Source organism: Lytechinus pictus, chromosome 12, assembly GCF_037042905.1.
Source record: "Lytechinus pictus isolate F3 Inbred chromosome 12, Lp3.0, whole genome shotgun sequence".
NCBI lineage: Eukaryota > Metazoa > Echinodermata > Echinoidea > Temnopleuroida > Toxopneustidae > Lytechinus > Lytechinus pictus.
In genome coordinates, this window is record NC_087256.1 from 6,025,679 (window position 1) to 6,051,444 (window position 25,766).

The following is a 25,766-nucleotide window of genomic DNA, read 5'->3' on the forward strand; positions in this document are numbered from 1 at the left end:
TACTTTGCTGGAAAAATGCATCCATGTCTAAATGATATACAATAATTGAAGGAAAAACTTCACAGAATCAGCTCGTCGTGAGTAGCAAGAATATGATTTTGAAATACAGAATTTGATGTTCTAAGAAGCGAACATGCTAGTAGAGCATATTTAATAATATGGTTTCTAAAAAAGTGTACGAAATTTACCATGGAGGGAATTTCATATTTCAAAAGAAATGTACGCCCCTAAAACTGTAAAACAAATCCCGTTTTAGTGTGCATTAACAATAGAAATTTGCGGGAAGGTCTAAAACTCCCCACTTATTTTCGAGGAATATTTAATGCAGAATACATGTACTTAAATCTTTATCACATATGTCAATAGTACGTAAGACGTCACTTGTTGAACTAGCAATTGGATATACATATATATCTGCCGATAGCGTTTATCTTAACAGGTTTATTTACTTACAACAAAACACGCTAACCACTATTATATGAGTTATTTAAAGAAGTGTTCTACGATGCAACTATTTGCATTAATCTTCATGGTCGACACAATTTCGATTTTGAAAGGGATAACTTTTCTATGGATCACAGGTGTTGATCTGCTCAATATTTATTATCTTAGATGCCCGCCCCAACAGAAGAATTAATAAAGAAATTACAGTGAATAATAACTTCGAATGAATATCCTAATTCAAAAGTTAAAACGTTGTCTGTAATTTCGAGGAATTAATACAATACATCTGAAGCCATATGGTGCACGCTTAAACATTTTTTTGAGGGGCGCCAAGTGTGTCATAATGACAAACACGACCCCTCCATACTTAACACATTTTATTATCAATAACGAATTTTTATGATTGTACAATGAGCGCCATGCCTGGCGGGGACGTGTGCACTTTAGAAGAATCCCTCATCATCATCATCTTCACCATCATCATCATCATCATCATCACCATTACCATCATCATCATCATCATCATCATTATTGCTATTATTAGATTTAGATTTATTATTATTATTTTATTATCATTATTATTATTGTTTTATTATTATTATTGCTATTATTAGATTTATTATTATTATTATCATTATTGTTATCATTATTATCATTATTATCATTATTATTATTATTATTATTCCACTGAGATTACTGCTGTGCATTTGGTAAGAAGTCAATCACGTGATAAGGTGGTACTTTTCCCGGCATCAATCATCACTCACTGGGAGAAAAACTTTTGAGTTTCGTTGATCACTGCAGCCCATACAGTTATAAAACGCCATGACTAATTTTCTTAGGGAGAAATACATTTGCAAGTAACCAACTACACGATTTACGTTTGTAAATTTGTATTCTGAAACATCATGTTGCTCTAATAACAGACGTCCTCAATTGACCCTTTATCATGAATGTCTCTAATATAATGAAGAAAATTAAATCCCCCGCCAAACATTTCTAGTGAAATATCAGAAATTCCTGCATGTAAAATTTTAATCTCAAAGCAACTGCAATATGAATGCAAATTTCCTGCGCAGAATATATATTTTTTTAAGGTTATGGAAGATCTCTTAACCCTAAAAAGACTGGGGGGGGGGGGGCTGATTCAGCCCCCCTCGACATTTTTCGTGATAAATCTGTAACGCGAAAAGCTGGCGCCGCGCCGTTCCATGACTTTCTTTTTTCAAGTCTTGCGCAACTTTTGAGACCAAATTTGCGACGCCCAGGTACGTGGTTTCGAAATTACACAACATTTTGTAAGTGCATGTCGACCCGAAATTGCTCAAAAACGTGAATTTGTGTACAAATCCAATGCAAATTGTGTTTTTAGCCAAAATTCATAAATGTATCACTATTTCCAATTTTACTAATCAAACTCAATTAATTTCATTTTGTTTATGGTCAGAATAAAGTAGCGGACGATTTCCATTGAAAAAACAATAAAAAACAAAAAGTCGAAAAACAGAGAAATACATAAGAAATTTTAAAAACAATAAAATACATAAGAAAAGAATTGTGATATTGAATTTTTTAAAAAGTACATTTGATCAGAATCCTTCAAAGAGTCTGTGAAAAAAAAAGTTAGCAGTTTAGAGGCCTTATTTAGTTAATTAGAGCAAATCTTTGATTTTACGCATAAATTAGCATAATTAATGAATTGAGATCAAAGGGGGGGGGGGCTGAATCAGCCCCCCCCCCCCCCAGTCTTCTTAGGCATCAAAATAGCCCAGTCTATATAGGGTTAAGCCTTACAAGTTCAACCAAGAAATACATTCCTGCCGATTCACCTGCCTGCATTACAATTTCTACTCTCTTGTACAGGTGCATCGGAAACAATTCTAGATGTGGGGGGCAACATCATAATATGGACGCTCACTTTGAGGGGGGGGGGGGGGCTCCTGTCACAATTTTTCGGCGGCTATTAGGGCCGTATGCAATATTTTTTTCCAGGGGTTTTGGAGATCATGAGTGATATTCAAATAAACTGATTTTTGTTTTCAATTTCACGGAAGCTTCATTAGCAGCTTTCGCACATCTAGGCCTACATAATTATGACACCCTGAGCTTGAAAACACATTTGAGTTACAGACGTTCATAAATATGATCATTCATGTCTTTTTATCGAGCGTAATCATTTCTATTTTGCTGATCATCGGAAAACCGTGACTCATTGCTGAACCCTAGGACCTCTGAGGTATGTTTTACGTGTAACTTTGATAACAGGAGCACGCCACATCGCCCTCTAATGTTAAAGTGGAAGATCAGAAGATGGCGACATTCAGTATTCAAACTAGGAATCTATTGATTCCATTATTCATAGTTGTTCAAAAATATTAAAGTTATTCTGTGAAAACATATGCACGTCGTCATGAATATTCTTTAGGTGGGCTGATGATATCATATCCCTACTTTCATGTTTTATGTTATTACATAAAATCCTATATTTTCATACATGTGTGTATGATATCTCCCTTACAATAAAATAAGATGCAGCAATGAATATCTAATGCACTAAATCAGTTGTTAATTCAATGTTTTTAGTTCTTGGAGGACAAAATGTAATATACATAATTTCATGTAATAAAATACAAAAAAAAAACGAATGGGGAAATGACATCATCAGTTTCCTCGTAGAATATTCATGAAGACATGCATAACAACTGTTTCTCCTCAATAATGCAAATCTTTAAATGTCATAATGTTATTCTTTGATGAACATTATTAGTGTTTTGCTTTATCTGTTCAAATTATATTATTTTGAGCCTGTAGTACCCCTTTAAAAATGTTTTCATGGCTTCAGAACCTAACATTGCTTTCATGAAAGAAAATGAATTTTAATTCCAATTTATAAACATGTTCCTTTCTACGTTCTAGAAGCAAGCTAATCACTTGCTAACTTGCACTTGTTTTGGAGCAATAGTTTTCAGTGACGCATGGATGCTGATATTTGAAAAAAATATATACTTTTCATATGAGTTTCATGATCATTGATTGTTTCCAATTTCTTTATGAAAATAAAAGTTGAAGATGCCTCCTCTCTCCTCTCCAATTTGAGCCAGCCTTTTGCATATTTTACTCAAGCATTTCATCTTGCCGGCTCAAGCTTTTCTACTCTTCTGGTTTACAGTCTTAAAAAAAGGAAATACACTCATTTCCGAAAGAGACCTTACTTTCTAACCTTCACTTGCTTGCTCATCAATTTCACTTTTATTTCTTTCCGCTTTTTCTTAGTCCTTTCTAGGACTTTACATGTTTATCAGTTACCGTCAACAATTTCCTCGACTGTTCATACCACCATGCAAACCTTCAAACATCATCTGATACCTATAACTGTTGACATTTATAACAAATACCCTGATAACAAAAAAATATATAAAACGAAAATACCATCAACATATTTTGCCCATTTACCATTTTGCAGTCAGTCTATCATAGTATGATATTCACTTGGTATAATACTACCGAGTCCTATTATGATCAGATGAAGTATTGATTCATTTACCAATTTTCCTTTTGACACAATGCAGAATAATGAGACAGGTAGATATTTGAATGGACATTCATTTAGGCCTATAATAAGTGAGCAGTAGACCAAATAATAATTGGACTTTACGGTAATGAGACCATTAATCAGACTACCAGTATCTGCTTTAGAAGAGGATTCCCACTCTTTTCCTTCCTTGGGTTAGCATGGTTAGTCTATAGCAGGGGAAAATCGTACAAATGAACTGCAAACAAACCAGTTAAAATCTACAGACTAGGCAGCTTCTGATTAGTGAAGGTACTATGGAATCAAATTATGCACGGTCTTACCTTCATTTAATAAAGCTTCCTTTGATTAAATAGCAATTGTCTTACATTATCATGACCAGTCATTCAGCCAATATTGATTGATTCAGGATTCAGGATCCTTTATATAAACTCTTTCAGATTATTCACAAGCGTTCTTTATGAAGTAAATTCGCAATAGATTCAGCTCGCGCTTCTAATTCGCATTATTATTGCATATTACCTGTTCATGTTTGCAAAAACTTTCTCAGAATGTGAAATTTCCGGTCTAAATGCATGAAATAATCACAAAAAGTTTAGCTCGCGCTTCGCACTCGTATTATTTATTTGGCCTCATGAGATCTCTCCCTTATGGGAGAGTACGATAAAAACAGATTGCGTATATATCACTGATGCACAGCGCGCTTTATGCAAGACAATCAATAACTCAGCAATAAATTTTGCATAAAGGCTTTATAAAGCATGGCAATAACATCACTCCTGCATGTCGTATCTGGCTACAGATTTTACCAAGATTCTAAAAACCTACATGGTCTCGCCATATTACGACAATGTCGAACCTACAATTTTTAGGCAGATGTCCGTTGCTGTTGTTAATCGTACTACTGCATGGTTGTCGACATCAGTTTGTGGAAACAAAACAAACTTTGCGACCGTCATGACAATTCAGAAGTGAACATATTCTTGTCGTCGATTACGGTGACTAAGAATTATTAACATTTCTTACTTTATTCCCGGGGGGGGGGGCACTTCCATTTACGAGTGGATACCATGCGCAACCATGGGGTCTCGAAAAGCACCCTAAACACGTATTTTCCATATTCTGAAAATGCACCCCTTAACAAGTATTGGCGTGTGAAACCCTACCCTTAACAAGTATTGGGAACAAAATGATACTCTTGCCAAGTATTCCTTGAAATGAACCCCTAAACAAGTAGGAATATTTTATTATGTCACGGGTCCTAATTCGGTCGTTGGTTTTACCTTTACACATCATTTGGTTTAGTATTATATGACCCCACTTTCCACACCTCGTGAAAATCGGACTCTAAAACACGTATTGTTGGGACAAAAAGGACATCCTTTAGGCTTTATAAAACATTTTAATTTTGTTTTATCATCCCCGCAAATTTGACCCTAAACACGTCATTTTCCTAGCGAAATAGATACCCTTTTTTCATTATTTTTGTGTTTTTGACACCCTTATCACGTTACGTACGTAACGTGCCCTATCGTGAAAAAAGACATCCTTTTTACGTGTTTTTTTGGTCGCACATGGTATCCACTCGTCAATGTAAGTGGCCCCCCGCGACTTTAAAAAAAATCAGTTTATTTGAATATCACTCATGATCTCCAAAACCCCTGGGAAAAAATATTGCATACGGCCCTAATAGCCGCCGAAAAATTGTGACAGGAGCCCCCACCCCCTCAAAGTGAGCGTCCATATTATGATGTTGCCCCCCCCCCACATCTAGAATTGTTTCCGATGCACCTGTACAAGAGAGTAGAAATTGTAATGCAGGCAGGTGAATCGGCAGGAATGTATTTCTTGGTTGAACTTGTAAGGCTTAAGAGATCTTCCATAACCTTAAAAAAATATATATTCTGCGCAGGAAATTTGCATTCATATTGCAGTTGCTTTGAGATTAAAATTTTACATGCAGGAATTTCTGATATTTCACTAGAAATGTTTGGCGGGGGATTTAATTTTCTTCATTATATTAGAGACATTCATGATAAAGGGTCAATTGAGGACGTCTGTTATTAGAGCAACATGATGTTTCAGAATACAAATTTACAAACGTAAATCGTGTAGTTGGTTACTTGCAAATTTATTTCGCCCTAAAAAAATCAGTCATGGCGTTTTATAACTGTATGGGCTGAAGTGATCAACGAAACTCAAAAGTTTTTCTCCCAGTGAGTGATGATTGATGCCGGGAAAAGTACCACCTTATCACGTGATTGACTTCTTACCAAATGCACAGCAGTAATCTCAGTGACCCGAAAGTCATCTCCGCTCGGCGGATTTTCCTCCGAGGTAAGATTAAAAGAACATGTTATTTTACATTAGAACGGAGCCTTTAAATAAAGAAAGGAAATTCAAACGAGACAATTTCATAACACCGGACCCATTGGCTGACCAATTTCGGGCCAAATGTGGCCAGAAATTATGTTGTGGTCACATTTGGGAGTATTGTGGAGGGTATTCGGCTGGCTTTGAACATTTAAAAAACGAGCCGAATTCCTCCGCGAATGTTTCCGAATCCATCCCGAATTTTCTCGCATTTGCGGAAAGAGAACAGATTACTCCCTAAACCATGTAAACCACCCGATTTGTATTCGGATGGGTTCGCAGTTGATTCGGTTCCGGAGTAGCCCTAGCTTAAATGAAATTGAAACATAGACATTCTTTGAATTAAACAAATTTTCAGCTCGCGCTCGCATCAAGTATTGTTCAGTTGGGATATCCACCCTGTTCAAGATTACAAACAGTGCTAAAAAAAAGTCCACTTTATAAGTAGGTTGTGAAAAAAAAGCTCGCGCATCATGCTCGCATCCATTGTTTATATAAGTACATATCTTGTTCATGGTTATACAACTAGTGTTTAGAATTTCCATTTTTTAGGTCGCGGAATATAAAAAATGTCAGCTCACATTATTGTATTGGTGAGAACTGTATCTGGTTACTGCAAACAATCATATTAACAGATCCCTTTTTAGGAAAGTACATTAAAATTTTCAGCTCTCGCATCGCACTCACATTAACAATTTCTTAGTTCAATGTGTATCCTGTTCATGCTTACAAGAACTGCCCAGAATGTTCAGGACAAAATACATAAAATACCCCCCCCAAAAAAAAAAATAAAAAATATATATATATATATATATATCAGCTCGCGCTACGCGCTCAATAGGACTTACGAGATAGATCTACCTTATCCTGATTGTAATGAAGTTTAGTTGTAATTAAGCCCGTTAGTCTTTATTGAGGTAATCCCCCTTTAAATCAGCTTTTAGCGGCCGATGGGGTGAAATATGGCTGAAAATATTTGCCCCACCCCCGTGATTGGCGATAGCTGGATACGCCCCTGGGAGAGTATATACGGTAGAACGAGTGCGTGCACAACGCGCTTCATGCAAGACAATCAATAACTCAGTATTATTGGCATCACTAGCGTACCTACGGGGGGAGGGGCAGTCTGCCCCCCCTGACGAGTCACAACCAATGCAAAAAACGTATATCTGCCCCCCCCTGACGAGCTTGAAAAACCTTTTTTGCCCCCCCCCCCCTGACGAGTTTTTTTTTTCTGGTACGAAATCCTTTATATATATATATTTTTTTTTTTTTTTGCTTGTCAAATTTTTGGCAGGCGGTTTTGCCCCCCCCCCTGTGGAAAATCCTAGGTACGCCACTGATTGGCATAATACTAGCACATAAATTACACCAGTCCTATCACATCTGGCTACACCGTGTTTAGATATCCAGATTAGAAACCTACACGGTACGTCGCGCATCGTAATACATAAAATTATACTTAGGACGATGTCGAACCGTCAAATTTTCGGCAGGTTTCCGTTGCTGTTTTTGCTTCTGGCTGTTGACATCAGTTTGGGGGACCTGAACAACTTTTGCGACGAGGAAATCCCGAAGTGGCTTGACGTTAAATTCAGTGGCAAAGATCCCATTTCAAACGGCGATGCATTACCTATTACATTATTGCAAGAACCGCAGACGGGAAAGGAATCTCCTCTCGTCCGTTATGAAAAGGCTTCTGGGGTAAGATTAAAGAAATTTTTAATTAACATATCAATTGAAGTTGACTACAATAAAGAAAGAAAATTAAAACGTAAAAATTTCATCTAAACCGGCCCTATCTATTAAAAAATATCTCCATAGAGTACATACCAACATGAAAACTTATCACAAAATGTTGAAAATGTACGATTTCGACACCAAATTCCACCTTGGCGTCAGAATAGAACTGAAGGGGTGCAATGTTGGCGCTGACACTTTGAACTTCCAAAATCGTATAAGCTTTGCAATTTCTCTTTGTATGTAGGAAGATTACTACACACTTCTGATGATTGACCCAGATGCCCCTCAGTCGCCTTGGCTTCATTGGCTGGTCATGAATATCAAGGTCAGTTATTATAATACACACCAACATACATATTTTGTTTGATAATGGTTTAAAGTAACAACATTTCATATTTACCGGTTTCAAATACATAGTTCTGTTTTAATGATTAATATCATCATCATTTTTCTCAATAACATGCCGATACGCAGATATTGGCCTCATTTTTTTTTTGACAAAAGCTATAGTGGGAGTCGAGGAAGTTGCTATCGAGTAGGAATACTGCCCCGATCTCGTCAAAATAGATCAAAATCGTTTTTATGATTTTGACAGATTTGCAAAGAAGAGTTACAACAAACAAACAAGTGTGCATAGACATCATTGCACATTCATGATAGCAACGAGGTAGAAGCGTGTAGATACAAAGCGCATATGCATGTACATAATATATAAGGAACGTTTGGAGTAACCATTCTGCATGAATTTTATTAGAGTGGAGTTGAAATAAAATATTGTGTGATAGAGAGTAAACAATTCCAGTCGGACAGATGGTGCTGATTCGCTTGAATGACAGAGAATGGCATTATAAAGCCCTGCTCACACTATGCGATTTATTGCGATCCGAATTTCAAAGAAATTGTGATAACATTTGATATGGACGTTCCAACCTATAAAATCTTACGGATCAGAGTTTAGAATAGTGGTAGGACTACTGAAATCGAAATTCAGTCCAATGCGAGCCTCGATCCCTTAATGAATAAAAACATATTTAATTCCAAATCGTGATGACGTCATCATCGGCTGCGACTTGAAGCCGATTTGGATTTTACTAAGACCACAGGGCTTACCGCAAAGTAAACACATGTTTTTAGTATTTCTAACATCACACCAAGCTTATAATTAAATAATTTTACTTCTTAGAACTTTCATATTTAATGCAAAATGCGATTTCTTGAAAAACCGTGTCGCATCGGATCGCCCAGTGCGAGACGGGCTTAAAGGGAAGGTTCGCCCTGGTAAGTAGTTGGGTTTTTTTTCCAAGAAAAAAAAAACACTGGTGAAGATGAATGTTTTGAGGAAATCCATCAAAATAAGAGAATTGCCTTTTTTTTTACGTCGAATGTGTGCAATTCCACCATATCGTGAAATACAAAATTCATAAATTCCAATACTTGATGGAACATAAATTGATGAAAGGAAATCTTTGTCTTACACGACATTGCACAATGGGGGCATGGAATGATATTTTCTGATGATATATCTCCCGTCAAAAGAAAACAGCTTCCATTTTTTTTTTAATATGACTATATTTTACATACAAACTAGATATTTTGCCTGATCGGCCGCTAAAAGCTGATTTTTTATAAGGTTTTTGAAGGGGTCTTCCAAAGTAAAGACTGAAGTTTTTAAGTCCGTCTTAGCTTTATCCTTAAAGTAAGATAAGGTATCTGATAAGACCACAATCAATAATGCGAGCGCGAAGCGTGAGCTACATTACTTTAAAATATTTTATGTAGACCTGAAAATTGAACATCCTGAGCAATTTCTGAAATAATGAACAAGATGCGTATTTAAACGAGAAAATTATGTCAGCGCGAGCTGAAATTTTGAATATGCTGGTCTGAAAATGAATCTGTTAATAACCCTTTGCGTGCGACGGGCTTCCACAGAAGCCCAGCGAGTCGTTCACTTAGCTACGACGGGCTTCTACAGAAGCCGAGATATGTTTGGTTTAATTCAATGAAGTTTTTCAGCTTTTTCGTAATTGTTATGTACTAAAACCTCTGCCACTATTTCCTTTATAAACCTATTTCGATAACAGATTGAAAAAAATATACAGCTACGTGGGGAAAAATCCCGAAAATAGGAAATCATTTCAACTTTACCCGATTTTTTCGTTGGAGTCTGACGGGGAAGATAAATTTTGTGACGAGCACGTACGCGCGCGCACAAGGCCTGATCACGTGATTTGTTCTGATCACGTGATTTGACCCATATCGTTGTTCTGATAGATATATACGCTAACATCTTTTCTGAAAAGATCGTCACGTAATAAGCTACGCGTTTATTCACCATTTTCGTCTTATTTGTTTAATCAAGAAGATATCACTCTAGATAGAATGATATCTCCTTGATTTCATCGATCGATTGTATTTTCAGAAAAACAAAACGCTTGTAATGTCTTAGTACTTTGAGCTGATCTCGGTGCACTTTTGAACTTTTTCCCTCCCCATCATCCCCCTTCTTATTATTTTTGTCTACTATTCTGGAAAAAAAAAGAGAAAAGAAAGCAGTTAAGCACACCATTCATCTTCTGCTCTTTTCAAAAGGGAAACGTCCATGTAGTTCATGATTTTGGCACTACCCGAACAAATGAATGTCTGGGCGGCCACTCAAACAAATTCCTTCCGAAAAGAGCAGGATAGAGATGGTCAACTCCCCGAACAAAAGGAAGATTAGTGTTTATCGGCAGGATGAACCATTGAATGCTTTTCGTACTTAGCAATACAAAAAGCATTTATTTCGACCAACATACCGTATCTAAAAATAAATTGTCTCATTTACCGACAACACAGGTGCTTATGACATCCGTCAGTGATTCATTTTGCATAAAAGCGCTACCCCTGGGTGATGATGCATATAAGGATGAACGAAGAATCATTTAGGGAAATTATAGAAAAAATATGTTCAGATGTCACGGAGAACGAGAGTGAATGAGAGACAGAGACAAAAGGGGGAATAGACAAGTGCGCTTTTGCTAAAATTCCATGAATATCTACTTAAACGAATAACAACATGACTTTATTTTTTGGTCAGATTACTTTTAAAAAATCCCACAACGTTTGTTTGTCGCAACTCGGTCCCCAGACCCTTGCCAAACTGATGACTTTTTATCATTATTCTTGTTTGACCTTGCCCCCCCCCCCCCCTCCAGATGGAAATGTTCTGACCTACACTCTAATATTGCTTGTTTGTCTCCTCTCTCCGATTTTCTGTTTTTAATTGCGAGTAACGCGGTAGAAAAGATAAGAATAAAGACCGTCCTGGCCAGTTTTTTCCCCCTTACGAACAAAAAAAAAAAAAAAAAAATCGCATTTGGGGCGCTTACCATGGTTAGCATCTAAACCAAAATATTTGGAAAAAGATGTTATACAGGGACAGCAATGTTTTTTTTATGGTGCAGGGGTTGAGCTGTGGGACGGGGGTGAAGCGGCTAAAAAAAAATCACAATTTGTTAATTCATGTCATTTTACAGAATGAATTTATAATAGGTTAGGTTTTAGAAGCTCTTCATCTTATTTCCTTTTCTCTCCCATTGAAAACTTTTGCATTGAAAAGTTGCCGGAAACATAATCACTTCAAATGATAATACCAATAATGAACTAAAAGTTTCCTCGCGCGAAATGGAGGAAATAGAATGATACAGGATGACAAATTGTTTGTCTGGCGTGTCACCCGATAGAACCCTCTCAATCCTACAAACTTTTATTCATGTATGACCTACACCCCCCCCCAAAAAAAAAATGTTGATACCGACCCAAATTTTATTGATTTTCCTACTTTTTCGCCAATTTCTTTCTTCTTTTTTTTTACCGGCGAATAGCGTGGTAGAAAAGATTCATAGAGGAAAACAAATTGTTTCCGTTACTGCAAACAAACATTTTGGGCGCTTACCCTGGTTAGCATCAAAACCAAAATATCTGATTTTTAAAAATAAAAAACATGGGCCACTGAGCGTTTTTGATAATGAAGGGGTTGAGCTGAATGTGGGAGGGAGTGGACCGGCCCAAAAAAAATCATAAATTTATATAGACTTCGGATTTTTTGTGTACATGTTTGCTGAAAGGGGTGAGGACTGAAACTTCCTACCAATTCCGCTGCCTCTGTACTATGAGATTGAACGATTAAAACGATAGAGACAAAAATAAATTATAACTATTGTGAATGTTTTTTTAATGATTTATTTATTACTTTGTTTTCGGCTGTGAAATCAAGGAGACAATATAACAAAACGAAGGAGATAATCGAACAAAACGAAAGAACAAATAAAAAAAAACACTTATGATTACGGATGCTATAATTTATTCAAGAAAAATTACTTTCTCTTACTTTCAGTAATTGCTATCATGGCTCTTTTTGAGGGAATAGTAAGATAAAGAAAGAAACGTAGAAAGTGACAAGAGGAGAGTTGGAAGGTATGATTTCAGACTTACAATTTTAGTCATTTCTATTCATTTTAACACTTTGAAATAATTTCAGGATATTACAAATCGAATACCGGTGCGCAAACTTCAGGAACAAAATTATTTTATCATTATAATAGCTGCGTGGAAAATCGAATTAAATGAGACTGAGACATATAATTTATGAAAAAATCGAAAAAAGAAAATTACTTTTAGTGAAAGATTGAGGCCTCTGTCTTGCCATAACCCTAAGCCCCAAGTTCACAAAAAATAGTTTAGTTTTGCATTTTTATACGATGATGATGTTATCAATATAGAAAATTGAAGATGATATAGAATTTATTGTGAAATGACAGTTATAAAAGTAATTTTAAAAGGTTTTTCGAGACATTATTTGAGAAACTGGGGGAAAAACCCCCAAAATTTCGACTTGATGACCACGATGCAATAGAACGAGAGGCCCACAAATCCAACCATCTCCGATACAAGTTGGCAAAAACGAGGCATTCTCTCGGAACCGTTTCCGATGAAGAGAGAGAGGGGGGAGACGTTAGATGTAATCTAAAACGACAGGTACTGAGAAGAAAAAATCAGAAATGATTGAGGGGGATGGGGGCGGGTATATACCTCGTAATCCAAATCGGGAAGAAGGAAGACGATACAGATACAATTTAAATGAGAAGAACTCAGAGAAAAAAAGGTGTAGAAGGGCATGAAGGAAAGGGATATAGAAAGACGATAGATATAAGGGAATGAAAGCGGTAGATAATACATTCGGTTACAGGTTAGAAACCAAAGAAAGGGAAAACGAGGAAATCCCTAATTGGTACCGTTTTATAAATACATTATACATGTACATTTTATATTGACAAATGCGCAATAATTTAAACAAATTTACCATCCGCCAGTCAAATAGAAGGATTTCAGTACCTTTCAAGTGTTATTGAAAATTTGTAAACAAATTTTATATAAAACGGGCCCCTGGTAAATTTTTGAACCCCCCCCCTCCGCTTTCTCTCGTTCTCTCATCCGATATTGCTCTTATTTTCGTCTTCTATTTCAAAGGAAACAAATAGAAAATAAAGGAATTTAGAACACCGTTTATCCTCTGCTCTTTTGAAAATGAAAACGTCCATGCAGTTCTTGGTCTCGGCACTCCCCAAACAAAAAGAAAGTCATGGCGGACGCTCAAACAAATTCCTTATGAAAAGAGCATGGGGACAAATAGCCAACGCCCTGAATAAAAGGAAGATTAGTATATCCACCTAAAAAAAAAAACACGTTTGTTTGACGTGTCCCGACAAACCCCTCTCAATCTTACACCTACCCCTCCCCCTAAAAATGCTATTAATTTTTTTCGCCAGTTTCTTTCTTCTTTTTTTTTGGTCTTTTGTTTTTCTGGCGAATATCGTAGCAGAAAAGGATCCATATAAAGAAAAAATAAAGACAGGTTGACCTTATATTTTTGGGGGGCGCTTACCCTGGTGAGAATCAACACCCAAATATTTGAAAAAGATGTATAAATAAATTTAATTTAGATGCTACAATTTCAATAGATTAAAATAATTCACTTTCTCTCATTGTGACGAACAGTAGTCGGTAGCATGGTTATTTTGGAGGGAAAAGGGAGATAGAAAAATGAAACGTAGAACGAGACGAGGAGAGCGTTGGTGGGAGGTATGATTTCAGATCCACTATTTGAGTCACATTTACCCCCTTCGCTCTTTGAAATTGCAACAGGAAAACAAATCGAAGACTGGTATGCAATCTTCAGGAACAAAATTATTTTTTTATTACAAACTATAATTCATGAAAAGAAGAAACCAAACACGATTTTTAGTGAAACATTGAGGCCACCGTCTTAAAGCCCAGAAGCCAAAAATCACAAAATAGTTTCGGACTTTCGTTGCGCAGCATCATCATCGTACTTGCAAGGGAATATTCACCCTTTTTTGTTTATTCTGGAAAATAAAGGTTTTTGGTATGCTGTGATTTCACCCAAAACGGATTATCGTCGTAATTATACACTTTGCAAATGATCTGTATACAAGGGGGTAAAGAGACCATTCATGAGTAGCGTGACAATTGGCAATGAAAAAAAAGCACCAGAGCAGACAACAAAGCGGTATCGATCGAACCCGACTTGTCCGCGCGTGCTGATTGCCCTTACGCATTTTTGTACACAGTGCCTATATTGACTTGGGAAAAAGCGAAGATTTTACAAAATAACACGACTTTTTCCTCGTAAATTTCTTAACTATTCTGTTGATTTGAGAAGCGAGACCTTTAGTTCTAAAAAGAAAAATGTCTGATCTTTCATCTTTACATTAACTAAAAATCCTGAAAATACTTCAGTTTGGTGCAATTAGCAATAGATTAGGAAAATACCGCCACAGATCCAAATACCAGCAATGTACAAAAACGGCTCCGCCGCAGGGAGAGGTATCCGGTTTCGCAGGCCCGCACGCAAAGGGATAAAGATGACACATATCTTATCAATCAAATAATGCGAGGACGTAGCGGGAGCCGAAATTATGAATATTTTCCGACTTAGAAACCGGGCATTTTAAGCTCTTTGGTATTAACAATTTTATTGATGCGAGCGCGAAGCGGCGTCTATATATACGTGACTTGAGCTTCAGTGTCTATTGTTTTGTGGCATGGTCATGCATATATAGGCGTATATCAGTAGATATCATTCTGCTTGGTAGATGTCTGCAATGGGAACATTAAACACATGCGGCCCTGTACGTATGAACAATTACATTGACTTCATTCTTAAAGTTGTTAATTATTTTGAAATAAATGTTTATGTACGTCTTGAATATATTATATTGAAATTTTTATGATGAGCCTTTATTTTTGATATTCCATTCCAGGGCGATGATCTAAAAGACTTTGGAGATTTAAACGGACATACAGTAACCGGTAATTATTTAATCAACAAACAGGTCATACCTGTTCTTGTTAAAGTACTATTACTACTACTACTACTACTACTACTACTACTCCTCCTCCTCATCCTACTACTACAACTACTACTACTACTACTACTACTATTATTACTACTACTACTACTACTACTACTACTACTACTACTACTACTACTACTACTACTACTACTACTACTACTACTACTACTACTGCTGCTCCTCCTCCTCATCCTACTACTACTACTATTACTACTACTACTACTACTACTACTACTACTACTACTACTACTACTACTACTACTACTACTCCTCCTCCTCCGTCTCCTCCTCCTCTTCCTCCTCCTCCTACTACTACTACTACCACTACTACTACTACTACTACTACTACTACTACTACTACTACTACTACTACTACTACTACTACTACTACTACTACTACTACTACTACTACTACTACTACTACTACTACTACTACTACTACTACTACTACTACTACTACTACTACTACTACTAACTACTACTACTACTACTTCGACAACAACTACTATTACTACTACTACTGATGCTGCTACTACTATTACTACTACTACTACTGCACTACTAATACTATTATTATAGCTCGAGTTTGCTACTTCTTGTGTATACCACTACTATCATTTTTATCAAATTAGGCCTACGATTGTCTTTCCCCCCTTTTTTAACCACAAAATTTTACTGGAACAAACAATAATTCTTCTCCTCCTAGTCTTTTCAGAGGAGACCGGGGAGAAAAGGGACACTCTATTAGCCAATCAGAAACCTGGCTACATTAGACAAAGCGGCTGGTTGTCGAATGCACAGCTTTCAAAAGAATTATCATCTACTTAAAAGCTCTGGATATAGAAGTTAATTTTTTTGTACTCATTTATTTGTGACTTTTTCCTATTTCATTAAAATAATCAGTCAAATATCAAGCACAGCACGTTAATAGTTTAAGTCAGGGTTGTCCCGTTTTAATAAAATGGTTTGTTTTAAAACACCCGTTTTTTTAACAAAAAAAAACGTGTTTTAAACACCGCACAGACTTGTGTGTTGTAAATTTGCATAGATGTGATTTTATAAGTTTTCTTTGATATTTTTATGTCGTAAGTGGTTAATTATTTTCTTCTAACTAAAATGATCTCAAAACCACTCCTTGTCTCCTCTTTCTTTCCCTTATTATTATCCCTTTCTCCATCACTTGTCATGTTCTTTTCCTCCCTGTTCAATATTGTGCACATCAATCCATATTAAGAATATTCTTATGATAATAATAATAATAATTGAGGGGACCTTAATGGCCCCCTCAAAAATTTATATGATAAATCCATAAACACGACAGGGCCACGCCATGTCGTTCAAGACTATTTCCGGGATGCATCCATGGGTATGCGGTTATGATGTTGCACAACAAGTGCATGTCAGCCCCGAATTGTTCAAAATTATTTATACGTTTTATTAATGATTGGAAAATTGTTGCCAATAATTCCCATTAAAAAGCATTGAAAATGTACATGTCCAAAGTCTCCCCCAATTTAAGGATTTCGAAAATCAATTTTAAAAAGAAAATGTAAACTTCAGAATATACATGTGATGATCAAGAATTAACCTGATCAAATACCTCAAAAAATTCCAAGAAATATTTTCTAAAATGCAAAAATGTCAATTTCGCACCGGTCTCCCCTGTACTCGTCAAGTATTGTGATTAGGACCTACACTGATTACCAATGTCATCGTCATCCTATCGGTTGTTGTTATTGTTTATATCATCGTGATATATAATGATCTCCTCTTTCCCTCCATCAGAATACGCTCCTCCCACTCCTCCAGCTGGCAGTGGTTTCCACCGTTACTATTTCTATCTCTACTACCAGCCTCACGGCGCGGTTTCGCCGGATCTTGGCTTTGCGGTTCGAAGTCGAGCCCGTTTCGATGTGGGTGCCCTTTTGGAAGAGTATGGCCTGGAGTGCAAGGCCACAAATTATTTCAAGACTCGGTCCGAATAAAAACCATTATATTCGTACAGCAGTTTCCAGACATGGATAGAAAATACAATTTCAAGATAAACGCACTTCAAGAATGATAAAAATATTTTTTTTAATGACGGCATGCCAATTCTATTTAAAAAAAGGCGTATAAAGCAGGGACTTGCATTCCTACTAAAAAAATCGAAAAAAATATAGAAAAGTTTTGACCACGCCCCAACGTTAGCATGTTCCATGACGTCCTATTTCAAGCAAGTAAATCATTAATAAATCTACGCTCTGTTTGTCTTTGAAAGTTGAGATGTGAAAAAAAGAAAAAATACCAAAATGGGTAAAACAGACAGTACGATTATTTGAAATAAAATGTAAAAATGTAAATTTCTGTTCATTTTAATTCATATTCACAATAATCATTTTAAGGAATGGTTTATGTTTATTTGTAATTGAGTATTTCAAAATTATAATAGGGGAAGCCCCACTCCTTGCAGCACCGCCCCTGGGGAGCGTTTCATTAAAGGATTTTATCCGACAAGTCCTGTTTTATCCGACAATTACCATAGTAACAGTACCTCTCAGCCAATTAGAATCAAGGAAAAATGTCAGATATGACAACTTGTCGACAAAAATGTTGATGAAATGCTCCCCCGGTCTACATCTCATCATGCTGCTTATCAAACTTTAAAACAAGAAACTGACGATTTATCTGTCATGGAATTCATTTCATCGATTCCCATCCTTTCTCATATCATTTCTTAAAGAATATGCCATTCGTGGAAAGCTTAAAATAACACACCAGAAGATTAGATGACATAGCAACTATTATTGATGCAGACCTCTAAGTTTCTAATGCAGTGGCTGTATTTACGACGTTACGTTGCTATTGAATAAGTGTATGTATGTTTGCATATTCTTGCTTACTAGTATTACCGATTGTTATTATACAGTATAATGATTATATATTATGAAATATGAATGACTCTTTGAATTTACATGTTTTTTTAGTTGAGGACCCCCCCCCCCCACACACACACACGAATTGAATAGTATGTGATTTTTTTTTCTTATTGCTGATTATTTCCTGAAATTCATTTACCTGAAAAAAAGTAACCAGCAGGGTAAATTCTATATTTGTTATTCATGAAAACGTGTGTTGCTGCCCTCTACGTTCCCTGTATATTACTTGGAACTTATCTGAGGAATACCTGAATACTAGCGGCCCAACTAGCGGCTAATTTACGTCTGCATATTATAACAAACCTCTTACAACTGAGATTTCAGGTTGCCAAGTACTAGTTATCACAAATATATAAGAATGCTCATGGACTCGCATGTAATAAAAGTAATAAATGATGATTCGCAAATCAATAATTCTTGTGAATAGTTTCTTCTCATGAACGAGTGTTATGGAGGCAAACGTTTCTTGTTTCCTTGGGGGTAAAATTGCATGTGACGGTCGGACTTCTTATGCATGATTAACAATGTGTGCATTATCACAAATCAATTAATTCATAATAAATCCAATACAGTATTCTTGTAGTTTTAATGACGAAAATGAGAGAGACATGAAGGTTTAGCAATATTCAAGTCCATCAAAGAATAGCAGTCACGGGTGTATCAAATTTAAAGGGCAAGTCCACCCCAACAAAAAGTTTATTTGAATAAAAAAAGAAAAATTCAACAAGCATAACACTGAAAATTTCATCAAAATCGGATGTAAAATGAGAAAGTTATGACATTTTAAAGTTTCGCTAATTTCACAAAACAGTCATTTGCACATCCTTGTCTGTATGCAAATGAGGAGACTGATGACGTCACCCACCCACTATTTATTTTGTATTTTATTATATGAAATATTATAATTTGCTCCTCATTGTCAGGTGAAACGACGATTAATTCCTCCCTGAACATGTGGAATTAGCATTGTTTAATATATGGTTCAGTCAAGTTGGTCCTTATTGTCAAATTTATAAAAGAAATATTGTGTAATTCAAACAATAAAAAACAAAAGAAATAGTGAGTGATGGACATCATCGACTGACTCATTTGCATGTCACTGAGTTGTGCATATCACTGTTTTGTGAAAAATAAACGAAACTTTGAAATGCCATAACTTTCTTATTTTACATCCGATTTTGATGAAATTTTCAGCGTTATGCTAGTTTGATTTTCTCTATTTATTCAAATCAATATATTTCTGGAGTGGACTTGACCTTTAAAATTTGTGATGTTATATAGAAGGAGGTCCCTGACATGTTCTTTTTTGAATTACATAAACTAAGTTTGCTGAAAATTAATATAGATGATTTTACCCCTTTTTTCAACATTTCATGAGGAAATTATCCACATATTGTTTCATGAGGAAATTATTTGCAAACTTCTCAAGCTTATAAATAAATATAATATAAATTAGAGAATATATTTTACATGACAAATGGTACAGCTGCTTACACGAACGTCATAAAAAAACAACTTGCAAGTACACTCTCATACTATTTTGATGGATTTTTCAGTAAACTTAAGTTTGTTTCTTATTTCTGCATTGATTAGTATCAACTCGATGTCAGGGCAAACTTCTACTTCAAGAATGTCTCCTATAAGAGGTGCGGTAAACAAAAACAAAAAATGATATTGGTTAACATTGCTTTAACTTTGAAAATTAGAGCTTCCTAATGTCACCTTTTCTTGTGATGTGTTCTAAAACTGAAACCCTGAAAATTTCCCCTCCTAAACCATTATTTACTGCTAGAAAAAAGTGAACAATTAAGTGACAGAAACACCATCCCAATCTGATTCCATATACCTCCCCAGGAAACTTGTTACTTAAATTATGATTAATTAACCACAGACATCTTAAAAGTGTCTGCACGAGTTCGTTTATTTTTTTTCCCTGGGTGTTTCTTCTTTTTTGTCCATATGAACAATACTAAATACAGAACACACCAAAGTTAAATTATATTTGTTTTTTAAATAAGACCTTTGTAATGCTAATAATGTATCTGTTAAGAGCTTAGACACGTCGTTCCGATGTATTAAGCGCTATATAAAAGCGGATTATTATTAACCAACTGGTTGAAGATAAATTTCCAACACAGAACACTTCTTTTTAAAATGAAAAGTGGAAATAAATGAATGAGCGAATCAATTATTTTTTCAATAGATTGGAGATGATCAAATACATTTAAAGGACAAGTCCACCCCAACAAAAATTTGATTTGAATAAAAAGAGAAGAATCCAACAAGCATAACACTGAAAATTTCATCAAAATCGGATGTAAAATAAGAAAGTTATGATATTACAAAACGGTTATTTGTACATCCTGGTCAGTTTGCAAATGAGGAGACTGATGACATCATCCACTCACTATTTATTTTGTATTTTATTATATAAAATATATAATATTCTAATTTTCTTCTTATTGTCAAGTAAAACAACAATTAATTCCTCTCTGAACATGTGGAATAAGCATTGTTTAATACTATATGATTCAGCCAAGTTGATCCTTATTGTCAAATATGTAAAAAGTGAAATACTGTTTAATTCAAACAATAAAAACAAAAGAAATAGGGAGTGAAGGACATCATTCACCGTCTCATTTGCATATCACCAAATCTGTTGTTTGTGAAAAATAAGCGAAACTTTAAAATGTCATAACTTTCGATTTTGATGAAATTTCAGCTTTATGCTAGTTTGACTTTCCTCTTTTTATTCAAATAAAAAAATTTCTGGGGTGGACTTATCCTTTATAATTATTTACGCAAGTTTCTACCAACATATTGACTATCAGACTATGGATTAGAACATATCAATACTTCTAATAACTTTTCTTCTCATACCTCAGGGAACAAATCTCACTGAACAAAGTATACCATCTGCCATGTATGTGCTGTTATCTACAGTAAATATCAAAAGAAGTGAACAAAAAAATGTGTAGACAAATTCTTCCATTCGTTCATTCATTTAATTTATTTCCAATTCTCGTGAAAATACATTTAAATACAATCAATAAACAATAGAAGATATATAAGTATAAATCCAAAGAATACGGGAGAGCCAGAAGAGGCCATAGGCCTTTCAGGCTGGGCTACAGTACCATAGTGGATTCTACAAAATATAGAGATAGAAGAAGGGGGGGGGGTGTACATATATGTGTAATTTTGATGGGCAAATTGTATACATAAATAGTTACTGTCCTTAAGATTCCTTCTTGAGATAATTTTGTTATACTTTCGTTTGAATGAGTCAATAGATAGGGACATTTTAATACCAACTGGTATTGCATTCCAAGTAATTACTCCAGGATATTTTAATGACTTTCGTGAAGTCTGATATTTTAGCAGAGGAATATACAGATCATTGGCATGTTTAGTGTGATGTGGATGTACTGTATCTAGGGCAAGTGGTGAAATGGCTCCCCTTCCAACATCTGATGCTAGGATGAGAGGTGAAATCCATCCCTTCTAAGTTTTGATGCTGGTAAATTTAGCTTACTTTTATTTGCCTAGTTGGTCATGATATTGAATATTCAAATTAATTTTCTGATATTTTCCTTCCCTTTTCTTACCCCCCTATTAAGTATTTACCCTCTTGAGGCGACCCCTTGCCCATATAGGTACATGTACACCCCTGCTTTCACTCTAGAATAATGTCTAAAACACAACAATAAAAAAACACACACACATCAGTACTATAATTTTCATCTTTATGAACTATTTTTGATTGACATTCAACATTGATACCACAGTTATATTTCATACATGATTAAAAAGATAAATTCAATTATTGAAAACATTCTCTATGCCATGGCAAGTATGATAATTTAAACAAATTCGTACACAAAACAAATTGAAAAATCAAATGAGTGATATTTCAGTCTTACCAACAAAACCGATTCCCGACCGATCAAAGCTATAACATTTGAAGGCATACCAATGGTCGGATAGGAGTTGGTTTCATGTGTGTGTCTGTAGCATCAGACAGTGGAATGGCAGTATTGTTTGGTCATAAATAGCATTATCTTCAAATGAGGTAGAGCAGAAGTGTTCCTTTCTTAAGGCTCAGTCACATCGTTCTGTGCAAGCCTTGGGTGTGACTTGCGGGTAACTATTTTTGCTATCCGCAGGTCGCCCACAGGTCGGCCGCAATGACAGTATGTCGCACGTAACTCACACGCAGAAGGGCACACAAGTCTGATTTGCACGCAGAATATGCTCAAATCATTTATGCGGGTGCAGGCTTGCACAGAACGATGTGACAGGGCCTTTAATTTTAATATAAGTGCGACTACTTTTCTTCATTTTGCTGCATACTTAACCGTACAGTGAATCCAAATCAAGTTTTTAACAAATGTACTTTTTCAAAGGTCTTTTTGTCCATCAATTTATTGGCTATTCCCTCTAGGGGAAGGGGGAGCATAGGGAGTACAAGAGATCAGGAAGATAGTCACTAACATAGTGTAAAACACTATTTTTTTTCCTTCCTCTCCTCCCCTACCCCCACCCCCCCAAAAAAAAAAAAAAAAAGAACTGTTGCTGGGCTAGTGCCATGAGCGTTTTTTGGCGCTCCATAGAACACCATTATTATTACAATAATTATTATGAAATAATAATATAATAAACATTGCCCTTATTAATGAGTGAATAAACATGATTGTTATACTGTAATAGACACAATTGAACTCAACATATTTGGGGATTTACCATCAAGCATGGCAGATATCTTTGGTCATAGTTTTACTTGATCAAGTGATACATGTAGTTTAGAACACGCAAATTAACGTTTGTTAATCAGAGTTTGGCCGATAATGTCTCCCTTCTCTCAGTATCAACCAATGCAAGCTTGATACCATTCAAAGGTGAAAAAGGTTATTCATTTATCTTTCATTTACAATGGGCAACTGATCGGTAAAATCTTTAAGTACATCCACTAAAATGGGTTTACATTTCATTCCATCTATTTACATTATTGCAGTATTTGTACATACATATAATCTATAAATGAATGGGAATAGAGACAGATGGCTTTTGAGAAATTTACAACTTAAGACGGGCTTACTATGTTTCTCTCTCTCCACCTTGTTTAAAAGAAAAATTGGAATCATTTCAATGGAAAATAGAAAATCAAAAGATTTCAGCCTTCTTCAGAAACATGACACAATAGAGCTAATGAGTTATATTAACCTGCTAAACAATGGAAGATATTTTGCACCAGCAAAGATATAACATAATTTTCATAAAAAAGAAAATGGTTTCCTGTGTACGGCTGCTTTGTTACCTTTGTGTTTGATTAAACATAATTTCAAAACATTAAAAAAGGATAAAGATGTCTTAAATCTTTAATTCTCTGTTTTTTCATGTTTAAAAAAGTATGCATGTAGATAACATGAGCATCAGCAATTTTTTTCACAAAAGAATTATCAAATTTACATTTGTATTATTTCTTATGGTGTTGCCAATTCAAAGTGTTCAATCAATGATTACCTTCAATTACCAGCTTTTATTCTGGAATGGCAACACATACTGCACTGGATATGGTATCCCTTATTCATATATTTGTCTCTTTTGTATCATATTCTATGTGGGATCATTAGGATTCTTGATAACATGGAACTTCTAAAGTGTTTGCTGAATTAGAGACACTTTATGAATGAAGCATGTCAGAAATATAATCATAGTTTAATACAAATGAGAGCTTATCTTTGGCACTAAATTACATTTTGGTTTTTCGTGCCATCATGTACAACTCTATTGCATGATGACCTTGGGTAATTGACACTACATTCAATAATTTACATTTTGATAACATGTAAGGTTCTCTCTCTATCTCTCTCTCTCATTATACAGATATTGACTGATGGGGTGTGTAATATAAATATTCTTTGGACAGCCAGATTTATATTTTCCTGAGAGGTTATATTTTCCTCGAAGCGCGCAGCGATGAGGAAAATATTATATTTAAGCTGATATGGTGACATATAACCTTGATTTCAAAGAGTTTCTCCAGAACTAGTTTAGCTTTTCAAGCTTGAAAATTAAAATACAACACTGTAATTAACAAGGTGGTTCATGAACCATGAGTCTCGCCTGATATCGCGATCGATAAAATATGCATAATGATCTTTTGACCTTTAATATCATCCTCATGAATAGACAGGAATAACCGTCGTTTCTTGGGATTTATTTAACAATTTCTGACATTTTACTATCATCCCCATTCACCGACGGTAGTGTGTTAGTGCGAGCCTGCATGTGTAATCAGGTCACCCAATTCGGGCGACCGGATTTTGTCTAGACTTTTATTTTCTTTTAATTCTAAATGACATCATATTATCTTGAACGAAGGCCCACTATTTTCGAGAGACTCTAATCTTTCTTTTGATACTATCCAAGAAAATATCGAAAATATACCTTACCAATGATTTATTCCTTATTTTTTTAATTTTTCTGCCGGAGAGGAAAAAATGGCAGCCATGTGTTGCTGCCCTCTACGTTCAACGAGTTGTGCTTTTATCAAGGCTTTCCGATTAGAATTTTCAAGCCAATCAACGCACGCACATCTACAAGCGCAAAGCACAAGCACAAATCTCGATATATAGCGAGTGGTAAATACGTCTGTAAGGATGATGACGTCATCCAAGATGGCAACTTACGTTGACCAACGAAAGGATCGAAGATCACTATGTTTTGATATTCATTTGAATTAGCGGTACCTGCGGTCTAAGGTATGATATTTCGGAATTTTATATATTTTTTCATAAATTTGGATGTAATTTCTTTTTTATAAAATACAGAGACTGAAGCTTTTGGTCTACCTCATGAACACACGTGTGGTATTACCCATGGATCATGTGTATCAAGTGTAAACACAATTGATGCAGAAATAAAGAAATGAGAGCAAACAAATAACTTGACCTTTTGACCCCTAGATGACCTCTGACCCCACCACCTCCATGGACACACATGTGATGTGGTATTTACCCAAGGATCATATGTACCATGTATCAACATAATTTATACAGAAATAAAGAAATGAGAGCAAGTTGAACAAAAACTTTTGGAACCGACATGGCCTCATATCATTTGACCTTTTGAACCCTAGATGACCTTTGACTCCATCACCCTCATGTACACACATGTGGTATCACCTAAGGATCATATGTTCCTAGTATGAACTTAATTGGTGCAGAAATAAAGAAGTGAGAGCAAGGAAAAGTGATTACTAGGTCTCTGCTAAACTTTGTTCAAGTGAGACAAATATAAAGCCACAAGGTAAGCATTTTTTTCATATATTTGGAA

General features: G+C 35.5%; 1 protein-coding gene across 1 annotated transcript; it reads left to right on the top strand.

Moving 5' to 3' along the window:
- The first annotated feature begins 7,658 nt into the window (after nucleotides 1-7,658).
- Nucleotides 7,659-18,842, top strand: LOC129272877 (phosphatidylethanolamine-binding protein 4-like). Its single transcript, XM_054909963.2, has 4 exons — nucleotides 7,659-8,053; nucleotides 8,337-8,417; nucleotides 15,418-15,466; nucleotides 17,296-18,842. Exons 1-4 carry the CDS (start codon nucleotides 7,820-7,822, stop codon nucleotides 17,493-17,495), a joined length of 564 nt encoding a protein of 187 aa, XP_054765938.2. The 5' UTR covers nucleotides 7,659-7,819; the 3' UTR covers nucleotides 17,496-18,842.
- The last annotated feature ends 6,924 nt before the right edge of the window (nucleotides 18,843-25,766 follow it).